Source organism: Dasypus novemcinctus, chromosome 15 (assembly GCF_030445035.2).
Source record: "Dasypus novemcinctus isolate mDasNov1 chromosome 15, mDasNov1.1.hap2, whole genome shotgun sequence".
Lineage (NCBI taxonomy): Eukaryota > Metazoa > Chordata > Mammalia > Cingulata > Dasypodidae > Dasypus > Dasypus novemcinctus.
This window is the reverse complement of record NC_080687.1, coordinates 7,664,653-7,681,049: the sequence shown is the minus strand read 5'-3', so window position 1 is coordinate 7,681,049 and position 16,397 is coordinate 7,664,653. Positions and strand designations below refer to the sequence as shown.

The 16,397-nt window shown below is 39.4% G+C and overlaps 1 protein-coding gene across 1 annotated transcript in view; it reads left to right on the top strand.

The window, feature by feature from the left end:
• Positions 1-2,854: 2,854 nt before the first annotated feature.
• The window catches only part of RXFP2 (relaxin family peptide receptor 2), a 54,182-nt gene continuing 40,639 nt past the window's right edge, over positions 2,855-16,397 (top strand). The window contains exon 1 of the mRNA XM_071208162.1: positions 2,855-3,004. Within this exon, the coding sequence (XP_071064263.1) occupies positions 2,962-3,004 (43 nt within the window). The 5' untranslated portion in view covers positions 2,855-2,961. The remainder of the gene's footprint in view (positions 3,005-16,397) is intronic.

The window sequence follows — 16,397 nt, the reverse complement described above, 5'->3', positions numbered from 1 at the left end:
TGCAGTATCATTCAGGACAACTCCAAGTCCTGAAAATGCCCCCTCATCACACCTCTTCTTCCCTCTCCTTGCTCTCAGCAACTTCTCATGGCCACTGTCTGCACATCAGTGATGCAGTTTCTTCCACTGCTAGAGTCGCAATAGTTCTATCGTAGAATACCAGCAAGTCCACTCTGGTCTGTATTATATTCTGCCATTCTGAGGGCCCTGGATGGCGATGTCCACTCCACCTCTAACTTCAGCCATAAAAATACCTTCTGTGGGGAAAGAAGAAAAGGGGTTCGAAAGGGGCCCAAGTGAAACTTCCTCTCACCTGGGGGCGCGGGCATGGCCGTAAGGCCACTGAGCGGCCCGCGCGGTGGCTGCGCCCTGGAGGACTGCGTCCACTGCCCAGAGCTCCGAGGTGGGGTCCCCCAGGCGCCCCCGTTCCCGCCCGCAGCCCACCCGCTCGCTTTTTGCTAAACGGAAGACAGTGCGAGCCGGCCCTTGCTGTTGCTCTAGGCGCGGGCGCCTTCGGGGTCCCTGGCACCCCCCGGGGTCGCTGCTCCGACAAGGTCACCTCTCCCGGGACGTGGATTTGCACAAGTGTGCACTCGCGTTTCAACGTTTTCACGGTTACTGTTTACCCCCTTTCATTCCTTAGCTTTGTGTGCCTTAAGATTCTGTTTTTAAATGCAATAGCATTGTACTGCCAGGATCTGGATAAACTTAAGGAAATGTCCTGCCATGAACTAGGTAATGTGAACTTTCAGTAAATAAACTCCCTTGGATTAGCCAGAATTGTCCTGAATCGTGCTATATAGCAAATAGAACATCTGCATGAGCTTTTTATGCTATGATTGCAAAAAGCATGGGTGCTACCCCCAGAGGCTGAAATGATGCAGGCAAGGATCAAAAAACACACTTGTGCAAATTTGAAGTCACTGTCCAGTGGCAAAACTGTTTGTATCTCTGTCATCTCAGCTTTGGGCTCTGTGGAGCCTCTTTATACAACGTGTCTGTAAAGAGGAAGTAAATTCATTCCCTGCCTTGAAACAAATGTGTTCTACCCCATGCACCATTTCAGTATCAGTTCAAAAGAATATTCACACTAGATAAGCCAAGGTTTCAATGTATGAAATGAAACATGTTTCTGCCTTTAGAAACCAACAATGAGCCAAAGATATTCTTAACTATTATTAAAATGATTGGGTTCTTAGTTTTTGTGTGCTAATATTTCAAAGATTGACCCTGAGGTGTCTTAACAGAAATGGAAAATAACACAATGGTTTAGCCATTTAAATGTTTCTATGGTTCAATATTCACAAGGAAGTCTAAGCAAACTTCTTTGAAATCTTGACATTTTTTCTTTCTCCAAAAAGTAACATTTACATGGAAAAGACATTTAAACTTTAAATAGTCTTGTGATAGGCAATTCATGGTATTTAATGGCACTTAAAAACTCATGCTCAAAGTTTCATTACTAGAAACCAGTTTCACCATCCTGGCAACAGTATACAAAATATAAGATAAAACTAATAAACCCTGTTTCTTTTTTTTTAAGTGGAGTAATACAATTTTTAACTACAATGACCCCAAGGTTAGTGAAGGAAAAAGGTGTTGGAAATGTAAGAAAGGATTTTAAATGTTTCTTTTTATCTCTTGCTTTCATCTCTCTGTTGCTCTTTTGGTTTGAAGAATCGGATGAGAACACATCTAAATATATCTGGAGGGTGTCTTGGAGAATTTAGCTTACTTCTTAAAAGAGAAAAGAACCACATTATGTGATGAATAAAATATTTTCCACTTCAAATTCTATTTGAATTCTTATTCTATCAGAGGCTGAGGTGGAAGAAAGAGCAATGAAAAACCCCATCTCTCATGAAGTATGAGGACAATGGACAATCTCCACAAGACTGTTTTTTAAACTGCGGTTTTGACATGCTTAATAACAACATAGAAAAGACTCTCTATCATTCAGGCACAAACGCCTCTGTCCAAACCAGGACTACAAACTGTTTTATATGTCTACATAGATATTGCCTAGTTAATAAAATATAGACTCAGATAAGGGAATTCTACAAGGTCTTTTTGGAGAGTCTTTATGCATATGCTAGGATCAGTGAAATTCTACAACCAAACATTCCTTTCTGTACTCGAACTTGTTCTTACCATGCTGTTTAAGAAGCTACTTTCAAGATGTAAGAACTAAATTATAATTAATGGTTTCTGATAGGTGTGGAACACAGAATTGAAAGCAAAAATAAATCATCTACTTTTTTAAAGGAAAAATTTTATGGAGGAAGTAAATGCAATTTGAAATATTGTGTAGAAGTTTTTACAGTGAGCAACTACTAAGAGCAAGACCATATATTTTAATTATTATGATCTTTCTGTGTACCATTTGAACATATTTAGGTGCATTTGAATAGAAGTAGGTATTCTTTGTGAATTTACCAGTAAGTAGCTTTTTGTCCCTTGCTTAATGCATGAAAAATATGCTTGTAAAGAGTTCCATTGCCGATTCAGTGTAAATCTATATCCCTTCATATTTAAGAAGATCTAAAGTGTTTGGATTTAAGTAAAAGTAAATTGTATTATATGCTTCGAGGAAAACTTTGGGATCGTATGAAGTTATTTTGAAAAATGAATGTCTCTTATCTAATAACGCCAAAGGCTTCTTTATATCTTTCTCTACACACCATAATGAAGTAACGATCATGAACACAACCATAGATTTAAAATAATATGAGACCAAAAAAGAAAGAACCAAAAGAGATAAGCCGCGTAATGACAGGAGGGGTCTCAGCGTGTGCCAGTGAAGTTGGAGTTATGAGCATGCTCAGAGCACGGGAGGCTCCTGAGGTACTATATCAGAACTCCTTCGGGGGTCTAAGGAGGCTACGTCGACTAACTCAATAGCTCCATGCATGTTGTTATTTTCCTGTTATTAAACATAGCTTCTATCTCAGATTGATTGCAATGTTCCTTCTACTTCATTTCATCGTTTTGATAGATGCCCAAGGTAAGCCTGCTGCTTTCTCACTTTAAATGAGCGTCGAAAGAGCATCATATTTCTGTTTTCTTCTATCATACTTATGATACGCTTATTATAGTGCTTGATAAAGTGACAGCAAGTTTGCATGTTATTATCAATGACTGCTTGTAGTCCCACATATTCTAGCAATCTCTATATGCAACAAATTTTTCTTGGAAACTTACTGGAAACTGGAGATAAAATATCTTTTAGAAATCTTGACCATGTAAGTTGTAATTGAAAAAAATTTTTAGTGTTTGTAAAAATATATGACAAATTAAAAGTTCAACATTGGTTTTATGAAATTTCAACCTGTTGAAATATGCCCATATAATTTGTGTAACTTAGTTACTATGTTTCATTGTTAATGTACTTAAACTGGCAACCGCAAAGCCACTGATAAACCTTAAAAAATATCTAAGAGTAAATTTGTCTAAAATAAAAATCATCAAAGACTTGCAAAAGTGAAATATAATTAGATTATTTTCTTTTAGTTTTTAACTTTTAGAAATTTGTATGTCAGTCAAACTGCTAATTTTAAAATTAGTAACATTTTTATTATAAAGCTGGGGGATAAAAACATAAAACTTTAGTCTTCAGTTTTAAAGGAAGAAATGACTTTGTTTTTCTCTAAATTTGTATGCTTGTAAATAAATAATCTATACATAATACACAAAGCATGCTGGGATTTATTATCATTATTAACAATAAATTTATTTCAGTTCATAGTTTTTCTTAAAGACTTGATAAACTGAGAATAAAAATTAGAATGTAAAACTATTCCTATTTTATGAGAAATTTGTTTTAGGTTTTAAAAATATTCAATTTTACTGCATGAATTCCAACTGAATATTTTTAGTCTTGAAATAAAATGTAATATTTATGAGAAATTATTTAAGAACCCGTAACAAATAAAGGATTTTAAAAATACTTTATTTTTAATTTGAAATATTAAGCCATTATGTTTCAACTTGTTTAAAAATATTATTCCAATACACATAGTAGAATTTCTAGGTGTATTTTAATCTCTCTTACATGAAAACCTGAGTATTAGCTAAAAAGAAACAATATATGAACTCATTTAGCATGAAATATCATTGTAGAAAGCAGTCTGTATCTTTTATACAAAGCCTTACTTCAGAAGTTCATGTCTTATCCATGTTTGTAATATTCCAATCCTATACAATTTTTAAGAATAGATTAAAAAGTAGATTCTTGGATTCAAGAGATGTCACGGGTAATCTGTGCCTTTAAACATTCTCTGATGCACGGGAATGTAGCTATAGTTAACCAATTTTCCTATAGTATTGCCCTTCCTTGCAATAATACTTTCAATTGATTTTTGCTTAAGGGTTTTATGAGATAAAAAAATATATTACTAAAATAACATTTTATGATTTAGCATACAGTAATGATGTTCTTTACACTGGAAAAAAGAAATTTTGAACAGAGGTTTGTTGGATTTTAAATTTCGTTTTTCAGTAAATGTCATACTTGAGATTCATAGAATCAATCTGGTAAATATTTATAGATTAATTATAATACTTTGGAAATTTTTGTTTTCTAATTTTACATTACTTTTGATTACTGATTTAAAACATTACATTTATATAAGGCATAGTAATTAATGTTCTAATATTTTAACACTTAGAAAAATAATAAACATTGCTATGTAATTAGTAACTTTTTTCTTTTTGCAATAAAATTGTAGACACAAAGTAATAAGGTTCTTTGTGAATAACCAAAGGAAAACCATTTAGGAATTATGTAAATTTTGCTTTTTAGATTTAAAAAAATATTTATGCCAGAGTCTTAGGCCAGATATAAACAAAACAAAAAGTTAGAAATTATGGGATTGTCATTTCTCTTCTGGCCATGGTCATCTTGGAGTACCTAAGGAATGAATATATATTAACTATCTTAAACTACTGACAACAACTGATAACTAAAAATAACATTTTTATTTGTTATTATGCTCTAGAAATATTGTATCATCAATATATTCAATGAGTATCCTTGTTAACAGCCTCATTCAAGGTAAAACAAACAAACAAAACAAAACAGATAAACCTTTTATGCATTGGTTGGGAGCAATATCACAAACCAAAAGCATGCGCTTAAATGGAAAAATTTAAAAGCATGTAGCATTGAGAATGCTATTTGGCAGCTACCGATTGCTGCTATTCAAAGAACTTGCTCACCTCCAAACATGCCCTTGGTCCTCAAAAGCAGGACAGGACCTCATGTCTAAGTGAGCAGTGCTTGACTGCCCCCTAATGGACATGGACAAGGCTCAGCTTGGACGGTCCTTCCCAGTGGCGTCAGCACAACTGGGTCGCTGTGACTTGAGAAAAGGTTCTCCGAATAAATTTTAATTTCACACAATCACATCCATGCTGCTGAGAGCTGTGAAAATCAATTATGCTGCAGGCCTCTCAGACCAAGGGGATGAAGCAACACTGCTAATGAAAAATAAACTTTCCTACTGGAGCTCTGAATTGAGCCCACTGGGAGGGAGAGGGGGAAAGGCTGGAAATCCAGAAGTTGAAACCATTTGAGAAGTATCATCTTTAAAGGCGCTAGCTAAATACATCTCACAACAGATGTTTGTTCATTTGTTCATCTTACTGTGAATAAATATGACCAGATGTATTACAAGGGTTTGAAGGACTATCACTTGAAGTAACAAAATTGCCTACCACCTGACTTTTAGAGACAAAATTGGGATGTTGCTTAGAAATGAAACACATTGGTATCCTGGAAAAATAATGGCCCAAATAGAATTTAGGCTTACTAAGAGCAGTCTTGGGTATATAGTCATATAAGAGTGAAAGCACAGAGTTTTTAGGAGTATATATGGATATGAAGACCCCAGATGGAATGGCTTACTAGTTTTGCATGTACATAACTTGAAATTTACCAGGCAAAATGAATGTGCTTGATTTACACAAGAAATAATAGTAAATCAGAGGTAGAATGACCTGTGATTGAGATCTAAACCTCTCTTCTATGCTTTAGCCACATGGTATCAATTTCTCACCACTACAATTCCAGGTGTTGAGTATGTCTTTTTACAGGAAATATGAAGTTTGCAGTAAAGGTCAACATTGTCCAATAGCTCAGAAAAAGTGCTCCAAGACCAAAATAAAATGACTAATTTAGCCTTCACGTGGTAAGCAGGCTTTTAGAATGCTTTAAGATTAGAAAGAAATTGCAACAGAAGAAATTAACATGATTACTAAGTAAAAAGCTTTAAAAATATTTTTGACTCAATTGGTCAACTCCGAGACCTCTTTCCTTACCTCGCTCCTCTTCTGACTTCAGGCCCTCACCTCTGCTCCGATTTATGCCCCTGTCCCCGTACTGTCCTCTTTGTGCCGTGGCTGCCCTCCAGGTTCATGCTTCTCTGCTCCTCAGCCCTGCCCACGTCCATTGCCAATGCCCTGTGGCCTCTCTTCCCACCATCTCTACATCTTACCCTATTTTTTGCTATCATCTTGGCTTCCTCAATGCTGGCATCTTCCTCTCTTGTCTTCCTCTCCTGTTTTATGAGTGCTTATCTTCTCCAGCTCCTGCTCTGTCCTTTCTCCCTCTAATTCCCACATTTGCTCCAGACAGACAGATCCAGTATCTGTCTGTTAATTCCCATGTTGGAATACATCCATCCCTCAATTTCCTCCCTCTTCCTACATACTCCTCACCTCTGATCACCTCCTGCTTTCCTTCCAGCCAGGGTCTCCCAGTATATTTCCTGCCTGCCCTTTCCCGGCCTTTGCATCCTTTTTGTTATTTGACTCTAGCCCCAGTATCTCCTGGCCTAGGAACCAGTCACCATTTATCTTGCTCAGGCTGCAGGAACACATGGTCACGCAGAACCAAATGAGCACCATACCCAGTTATCACTTGAACACCAGTTTGCTCTCTTTAGATCTCTGGTGATTTATCTACAATTCTGAAATCCAGAAAAGTGGGAAAATGGAAAGTTTGTATACCTTTACCTACAACAACTGACTGGAGTCAACAAGATATTTAGAGTATTTTTACATCTTATTGGAAATAGCCATCCATTGTGTTGTAGAAAAAGATTGATGTGTTTGATTATGAGGCATTACCCTGGACCTAGCAGGGAAAGTTATGTAATTTATGATTTTCTGAATGCCAAAAATTTGTAAATTCTGAAATGCATTTATCCACAGTGTCTCTGATAAGATGCTATAGACCTGGAGTAGGTTAACATCTGTTCAGATTACCAAATACCCTGTGCAACATTGTTCTACCCAGTGATATAAACTTCTTTGCCCAAAGAAGTTCAGCGTAGAGATAAGTCTTTGATGACCAAAAAAAAAGATAATCTTAACTAATTCTCCCATTCTCTGATTCATTTTGTTTTTTATTCAGTTTATTAAGATTTTTATAATTTCAATAACTATATTTTCATTCCAACAAATCCAGCTGCTCTGAAGTAGTCTGTTCTCTGTTCTTGTTTTATAAACTTCAGTTCTTCTTTTGTGACACTCTTCCTTCTACAATTTCTTGGAGAATTTTAACTAGAGATATTTTTTGCTTTCACTTTATAAAACTTTTTCTAAAAGGAGCTTTAGATTACATAAATGAAACATCAAAAATATAGGGGATTCCCATATACTCCACCTCCTTCCTCTCCCCTGCTTTCCCCCATTAATGACATCTTTCATTAGTGTGGTACATTTGTTATAATCAATAATTATGTATTAGCATTACTACTAAGCATGATCTATAGTTTACATTATGGTTTATACTTTGTACTGCACAATTTTACAGATTTTGACAAAATATATAATGGCTTGTATCCATCATTGCAATATCATACAGAATGATTCCAATGTCTCAAAAATGCCTCATATTACATCTATTCTTCCCTTTTCCTCCCCTCAGAACCTCTGGTAGCCACTGCCTTTATATCAATGTTACAAGTTCTTCCATTACTAGAATAATAATAAGTCTACTTTAGTCCATATTTGCATTCCCCCATTATGTTTGTTTGTTCTTCTATTTTGAGGATTTGGGGATGGCAATGCCTACTCTACTTCTAATTGAGAGAGGACTTAGAGCTCATGAGGCAGATTGGTGGAACTGTCTTGCTTACAGTTGGAGATACTCTCTGCTTCCTGGGATGGGTATTGTCCACCATCATCCTTTTGTTAGTTATCCTGGGTAAGTCCGATGTACTGGAAAGTAGGTATTGGCTGCAACTCTATTGAGATTCAGGGCTCACACAGCATATGAACAGCCAGAAGATTTAAATCTCTGAGACATACATTTAGTGGGTATGGTGCTAATTATAGCTTCAAATAAATGGGACAGAAGAACCATGTGTAGGACAATTATGAATGTGTCTAACTCTGATACATTGGAGGAGATGGGTTATCGTATATTCCAAGGTAAAGCCCACTGATGGGGTGCTGATTTCCTGGAGCTGGCTGCCCTGCCTACAGTGTCTAGATGTCTCTAGAGCTCCCAGGAGCACCCCTACTTGAAGCACTATTTACTGTGGCAGTCAATGAGATCCTGTCTCTCTTTTGATGCATTATCATCTTTTTGCATGACTCACTTGTGCAGGGCACAAGTGTAATCTCTGGACATGCATAAGTGTAACCTCTGGAATGACCTCCCAACTCACGTTGAAACCTCTTAGCCATAAAAAACTCGTTTGCATTTAATATTTCCCCCTTTTGATCTAGATCTTTTTCCAAATGCATCATTAGTTTGTGCTTGGTATTAATCCTTTGGTGCCAGGGAGGCTCATCCCTGGAGTCATGTCCCATGTGGGGAGGAAGGCAGTGAATATATATGCTGAGTTTGGCTTAGAGAGAGGCCACATGTGAGCAATGAGAAGGTCCTAAGGAGGTAACTCTTAGGCAAAATATATTACAAGGCTAAGTTTCAATTTCACAAGAACAAGATTCATAAGTAGAAGCATCAGTCTGTCCTCCTACTCCCTTTCTGACTCTTGATGACCTATCTTCCAGACTTTATCTCTGTGAGTCTGCTCAATATGCTTAAGGTTATATCAGTGAGATCATGCAATATTTGTCCTTTTGAGACTGACTTACTTCACTCAACGTAAGGTCTACAAGATTCATCCACGTTGCGTAAGCGTCAATATTTCATTCCTTCTTACAGCTGAGTAATATTCCATTGTATGTATATACATTTTACTTATATATTCATCTGTTTTTGGACACTTGGGCTGTTTCCAACTTTTGGCAATAGTAAATAATGTTATGAACATTGGTGGGCATTGGTGCTACTGATTTTTGCATGTTGATCTTATATCCTGCTACTTTACTGAACTCATTTATCAGCTTTAGAAAATTTGTTATAGAGTTTTCTGTGCTTTTTACATAATCATACAGATTTTAAAGTACTTTTTAATATCTTTTCATCTCCTAACTCCCATGTGAATTCCGTTTTGAGGAGGGCCTGGGTGCTCTCAGGAAATTGAAGGAAGTTTTTCCTGCCCCAGTAGTGGCATTATTGCCCCAACATAGCCCTTTGGAGTGTTTGGGATCTGAATCCTAGTTAATATTAGAGTCTCAGAGATTTTGCCTTGTGGGTGATCCTGTTCCCAATCTCACCCCCAATCTCCAGAGGTTCCACTGCTTCCCCTGCTGCCCAAGGGCAGTTGCACTATTCAAATCCTAATATTGGGTGGTCAAGCAGAGCAATTTCACCCCTCTCTTGGCCAGCAGCTGAGCTCCACTGCACTTGGCTTCATGTATGTTCCAGCCTCAGCTGACTGGGAAGCTTTCAGCCCCTTTCCCAGACAGACATTCAAACCCAGCTCACTTGGCTAATGCAGCCCAGCTCCCAGCAGGCCTAGGGAGTTAGCGACCACACACAACAATGGCTTTTCTCTACTCACATTCTTTGGAGAGCTTTCTCTTTAAAAAGTGCCAAATGCCTTAATGAAAAACCAAATATCTACCTTTTCTGTGTTTATGGAACAGAGTATGTTGTGGGGAGCATATTCAGGTTTTGCCCATCTGGACCATCATGATGAAGAAATTCAGAGGAAAAATGAGGTTTTTATTCTCCAGATTTTGCTTCAAAGGGGACTAGACACAGGTGAGCACACACACCAGGTATCCGGAGCCCTGCAGTAAAGTGCTCTACAAATAGAAAAAATTATGATAGAAGAAATGGCAAGAGTGGCAAGGAAGCTAGTTTTGGGGTCAGTTGCAGCCCTGACCCTCACTAGCACTTGGCCTTCACACACCAAATAATCTCTGCCTCACCTCATCTGTATGATTGGTATAATTACATAGTTCTGGAAAACCATCTGTAATGGCATTAAGTAGACAGCTCCTAGGACTCCAACCCCAAGATTCAAGAGATCTAGAGAGGGGAGTGGAATTCTGTTCATTTTAGAAGCAATCCAAGTGATTCTGATGATGTCATCCCATGGCTCATGCCTCTACAAACACTGGAATTGCTGCTGGCACATCAAAATATAAGTACCCTTTTTTTTCCTATAAGTGGGCCTTCTACCTTGTTATATAGTATGTGTATGCTAGGACTGTTCATCGAATCCAGGTGGATTTATTATTAATGCTCATTAATTCTGCTTGAAAAGAGTTTTTGAAATTTGAGAATTGTAAAGAGAAATTGGATATTGGGGGAGTGAATAGTTGGACCTCCGTTGTCTACAAATCAACATGTAACTTCTTAATGAATAATATAATTCAACAAATTATAATTAATATGCAAGTTTAGTTCTAGAGTACCCTTGGTGTTAATTACCACTGCCTTCTCTAGAGGAAATTAATAAACCCAGAGACAGAAGTAGCTAATGAAAAGTCTCTTCTCATTTGGGGCTGGATCCTCTTTCTTATTCATCACCTGGTTTCTATTTTCTGCATTTTGTTCTGTTCTTGTTTCCTAGTGGACACTGGACTGGTCATTTGCCTGTAGGAGGGCAGGAGTATAAATTGCAGAATTCTTTCTCTCCCTTTATCTCATTAATTTATTCACACTCTGCCTTTAAAATGCAGAGACTTTCTGTCTCAACCACGTAGGCTAAGATAGTATACCTGTTGCTATGTGTATTTCCATTCCTGATTTCCCTTTACATGAGTCTATTCTGCCTCTGTGAGCCACTGCAGAAATATTCCAGCTACTGCAAAAAATATTCCCTCCAATACCTCAAATTCTGTCTGAGGGTGAGATAGGAGAGTCTCCATGTAAACTTACTTACAGGCAGGAAAATGTTGATAATCCCTGCTGAGTACTGCTGGAAAACTCAGTTCCCTTATTCGGAAGCCATTTCCTTTATGGTGGTTTCCTGTTTCCCACTTAAAATGCAGTTCTTACTGTAATGCTAAAGCTAAAATTGGCTGCTTGGAATAAGTTTTTGCGTATGCTGTTATTTTTGTCTATTGTATGTGTGAATTTTTAAAAGCTGGTAAAAGAGCCAGTGGGGACCACTTGCCCCACCTACGTAGAGTCCACCTGATTAGCTCCTCCTCCATGGCAGATGGCTTCAAGCTAAAACTTCAATGCAAAAAAAATTGAAGCATTTATGTAAGGCAAATTAGAAAAGGAAAATAAGCTTAAAGCTTCTACGCACACCCAATCCATACTGATGTCATATCCAACATGTGTGCCCCCAGCGTGGCCCATTCTTTGATATGAATTACCATTGAAGCACCCAGGCACTCCCCCACTCCCACATTTGGGGATTTCAGTACAATTGGACCAGTTTGGAAACAACACTGCTCTCCCCAGAAATGTCAAATTTAGTCAGTAATTTTTGAGGCATATGCTAAGTGCTGAGAAGTGAGAACTTTTCAAGCCATTGAGAAAGAAAATTAGTAAAATAAACTTCCATTGGGGAGCAGAGTGGACTGTGGAAAAGAGACATAAAATATCTATATTTGATGAATGCTGTACATTCTATAATAGAGTCATGTGCAAAATACGTTGGGAAGAAAAAAAGAGAAAGTTTGAAGTCTTAAATTATCTCAGGAGGGTCAGTAAAAATGACTTCTGAGATGAAGATAAAAGAATGAGGAGGTGGATGAGGAGAGAAATGGCATTCCAATCAAGAGAAGAGGACATGTAAAATCTCCATATCTTCCTACCATAAAAGTCAGGGTCCCAGGAATGTGTTCCTGACTGAAGGCACAATAATTGTGAAAAAGTAAAGTTGAACTTTTTCTTGGCTCTGCTTATTCTGAAATCACTTAAGAATCTTCAAATAGTTCTTTTCAATATTGCATAGAATGCTGTGGCAGTTTTATATTATTTATGAATTACAAAAATAGAAATTGGATTATGTTTGTAAACTGGTTTGTTCCTCTGGGCGTATTAGATTATATTAGATTCAGAGGTCTTCTGGGCGTATTAGATTATATTAGATTCAGAGGACTTTGACTTCCTTCCCCCTTGATGTGTGGACACTCAGACAGGAAAAGGACATGGCAAAGAGAACGGAGTTTTTGGGCCCCGGAGTCCTGGGTAGAGAGCAGAGCCATTTGCCTGGTAGTTTGCAGCTGCAGAGACCAGAACCCTGAGCAGCCGAGCCCGGGAAAGAGATGAGCCCTCCAGCCTATAGCTGAGATCAGAAGAAGCTGGACCCATGCAGCCTTAAGAGGAAGAGGAAGGCTGAACCCTCTCACACATCACCCGCCACCTTTCTTCAATAGGTGGCAAACGACTTTGGGTGAGAAAGTACCTCTTGTGGTACCTTGAGTTGGACTCTAGGGCCTTGTAACTGTAAGCTTCTACCGCAAATAAATACCCTTTATAAAAGCCAACAGAATTCTGGTACTTTGCATCAGCACCCCTTTGGCTTACTAGTACAAATGCCGTTGATGAATATGCCACAATATTTTATCCATTTTAATTTTCAAAGACATTTGGATTGTTTCTAGTTTGGGGGTGACCGTGAATAACTCTTCTATGAATAGTCTTGTATGAGTCTCTTCCTGTCTGGCATGCATCTCTGAGGGCAAATACCTACAAGTGAAATTGCTGACTCATAGGGTTTGCATAGCTTCCAGTTGAATTGATAACTACAAGCTGTTTTCTAAAGCGGTTGTGCCAATTAACACTCCCAACAGGGGATGAGGGCTCACTTCCTTGCCAAATAGCTTATCAGCTGTTGTTTGTTGTTGTTTTTAATGTTAGCCATTCTGGTAGTCTATAGTGGTATCCTATTGTGGTTTTAATTTTCATTTCCCTGATACTAATTAGATTTAGTACCCTTTCAGAGGTTTGTTAGACATTGGATAGCCTCTTGTGTATAGTATATCTTCCAGTCTCTTGCCCATTTTTCTATTCACTGTTCATCTTTTCCTTATTGATTTATAGAAGATCTCTTTCTATATTCTAGTTACGAGACCTTTGCAAATAATTTCTACTCAGAGGCTTGCCTTTACACTCTCATAATGGTGACTTGAATTTTAATGAAAGTTCTTAATTTTAATATAGTATAATTTAGCAATCTTTTCTTTCTTGGTTAGTGGCTTTATTATTTCATGTGTGTGTGTCCCCCTTATGAAGATTGCTGCCCCTAAGCCATAAAGGTGTTCTCCTATATTATTGTTCAGAAATTTTATTGCTTTATCTTTCACATTTAGATCTATAATCCACCTAGAATTGACCCTTAGTAGCTATTCCCCCTCTTGGTGGTAGTTCTCCCCAGTTGTTCCCCCATCAGCTTCCTCATTTACCTGCATCACGATGCTGAGTAGGGCTGGGCAGCTTGTGCTCTGGGTACTGTTCACAGGGATGGCTTGTGTTGAGCATGGTGAGGCCTCACGGTCTAGGTGGTGCCTTGGTTGAGTCCATCAGGATCTCACAGGTGAGGTCTCACTGCATGCCCAAGCTAAGTCTTCCACCTGTTTTCCAGATCCCATTTCAAGCCATCTTCTCAGAATCTCTCTCCTTCAATTACCTCCTTTCTCTCCTATGTTTTTAATGTCTGTCTTTCTCTACCACTTTTTTCCCCTATCAATAAGCATAAAGTTAGCTAGTAAGAGTTCCTTGAGACTGAGTGGCCAAGGAATCAGAGAGGAGGTAGAAGAGGTGAGGCCCAGGGAAGAAAGTGCCTCTTCTCTCCACCTTCCCCACTCCAAGTTCCCATCAGGTCTCTACTGTCCCCTTCACAACTCCCCTTTCCAGGTTCTTCTTCACCCATGGAGAGTTCGTTCCCTGGGTCTGCTGTTCTCGGGTAGGTTTTAGACAGAAGGTGGTCTTTAGAACTCAGCAGAACACCGTGAGAATATCCTAATATCCCAGCCAGGGCTGTGGCATTCAGATAGTTTATGACTCAGTCAGTCAAGAAGGACATGGGGCTGAAATCCATCCCTGCTGAGGCTGAAAAATGAAAGCATCATTTTTCCCCCAATTTCAACAAACACATAAGGAGTTTATACTGTGCCACAAGGTTGAGCATCATTTCTCCAGATCTGTCTGTTCAAACCTGAAGGAAATCTGTGAGTAGGTGCTGAGGGATATTCAGCAGCATGAGATGGTTAGTTCATCCAGAAGACCAAGGCAACAATAGAGGCTGAGAGGATTGAGGGCTGAGGCAGGAATCTTTGAAAAGGGAAGGACATGGGGTAGATGTACGAATGGCTCTGGAAGTGTGTCCTGCTCTCCTGACTGATGTGCCAAGCAAAACTGTCTGGGCAGGGAAGACCAAACAGGAGCATGAAACCATAAGATTTCTAAGTTAAAAAAAAAAGCAACAACCAAGAGGCCAATGCCTCTCCACCCACCCCAACCTAGAAGCCCTCTTCGAAAGACTTCATGCACTTTCTTCCGACAAAAAATTAAGCTTCTACCTTGCAAAGGTAGACTTTCAATGAAGCTCAGAGTCTTCCCAGGAGTCGAGGATTCTCTACAGGGGGGCTTATCTAAGGAGCCCTTTCTGGTGTTGCCCCCTGAGACCCGAGCACATGCCCTCCATGTGGGCAAAGACATCTGTCTTGTGGACTGGTCACAGAGCCTGGCCCAGCGGACACTCAGTTAACAGTTTTGGAACATCGAGCCAATGCTTCCTCTGGTGCTGCAGTCGTTCACTCTCCGGGTAAGTGGCAGTAGCTTCAACTGCTACTTCTATCGTCATTTCTGCAGCCCCCTTGCTTCCGTGGTGACAATGGGTTAAACGCCCCTAGGAGTCATTACTCGGGGAAATTCCCTCCCTGGCCAGTACCCCCTGTGCTCCCCGGGGGCCAGGGAACTGCCACCTCTGGTGCCCACGCAGGGAGAGTCTGGACAAGAACACTGGGCTGAGGGGTACGGCCTTCTTCGGGGCAGGACTAGCACTGGCAGAGAAGCTCTCCATCAACTCTTCATTGATATGGATAGGATCTCACACCCACTGGTTCCAATAACCCAAGGAAAGTGTTGGTGGGCAGCAAAAACATGTCTTTTGGCAACAGCCCAGTTGGCTGCAAAGATGACAAGGAGTGATTTTTAAATCCCTCTGTACAAATATGTCCAGAATATTGACCAGAAGGGAGCGGAAGGACTACTACTGAGCCATTTTCTTTCACAGGTTCCAACTCCCCTCAGCTGCGTGGTTGGCAGGGAGCCCATGGAAATCCCTGCAGAAACCATCAGCACTGCTTCCACGTGGGCATCCCCCAATGTTATAACCCCCAAGTTTCCATAAAACAGCCTCCTTCCACTTCTCCAGTTGGCAGAAAGAGTAGACAGCAGAACATGCCTTCCACAGACCGCTCTCGATTTTTTCAGTATTGCCAAACACAGCAGGGATTTTTAACTTTTTTTTTATATGTAATAACAGAACAGAATGATAAATGAAGTGCATAGAAGACAAAGCAATATTTTGTCATCAGAATAAAGGGAAGTAAGGGGAAATGTTTCCATTTATTTTATTTTTCTTCCATGTAAAATTGACACCTTGAAACATCTTCAAGAAAATGCTGCTCTGAGATGGGAATGAGGAATTACGGGGAAATACTGTCAGTAAATTCTCCTCTTCCTTCACCTATGCGTCTGACACATTGCTGAGGCAGGGCAAGCCCCCGTTCTGCTAGAGCGTCCTTCTCAAAGTCCTGTTTTCTGACCTTGTTTTGAAATTGCTTTGGAACAACAGTAGCGCGGGGCCAGCGGTGGGCCAGGACACCTCCAAACACACCCAGAGGGGGCCCTGCTAGTAACCTTGTGTTAAATATGAGAACGCTGAAGCTTAAAGAGGTTAAGTGGCTTGCCGAGGCCATCCAGTGCGGGAGCGGCCGAGAGAATTCTCTAGCTCCGGGCTGGGCTCTCCAGAGTAGTCACCGCTAATGAGTATTTTCAAACCGTGTCACGTCCCATTAGCGGGTCATGAAATCCATGTGATCCCTTTCAAGGGAATAAGATAGAA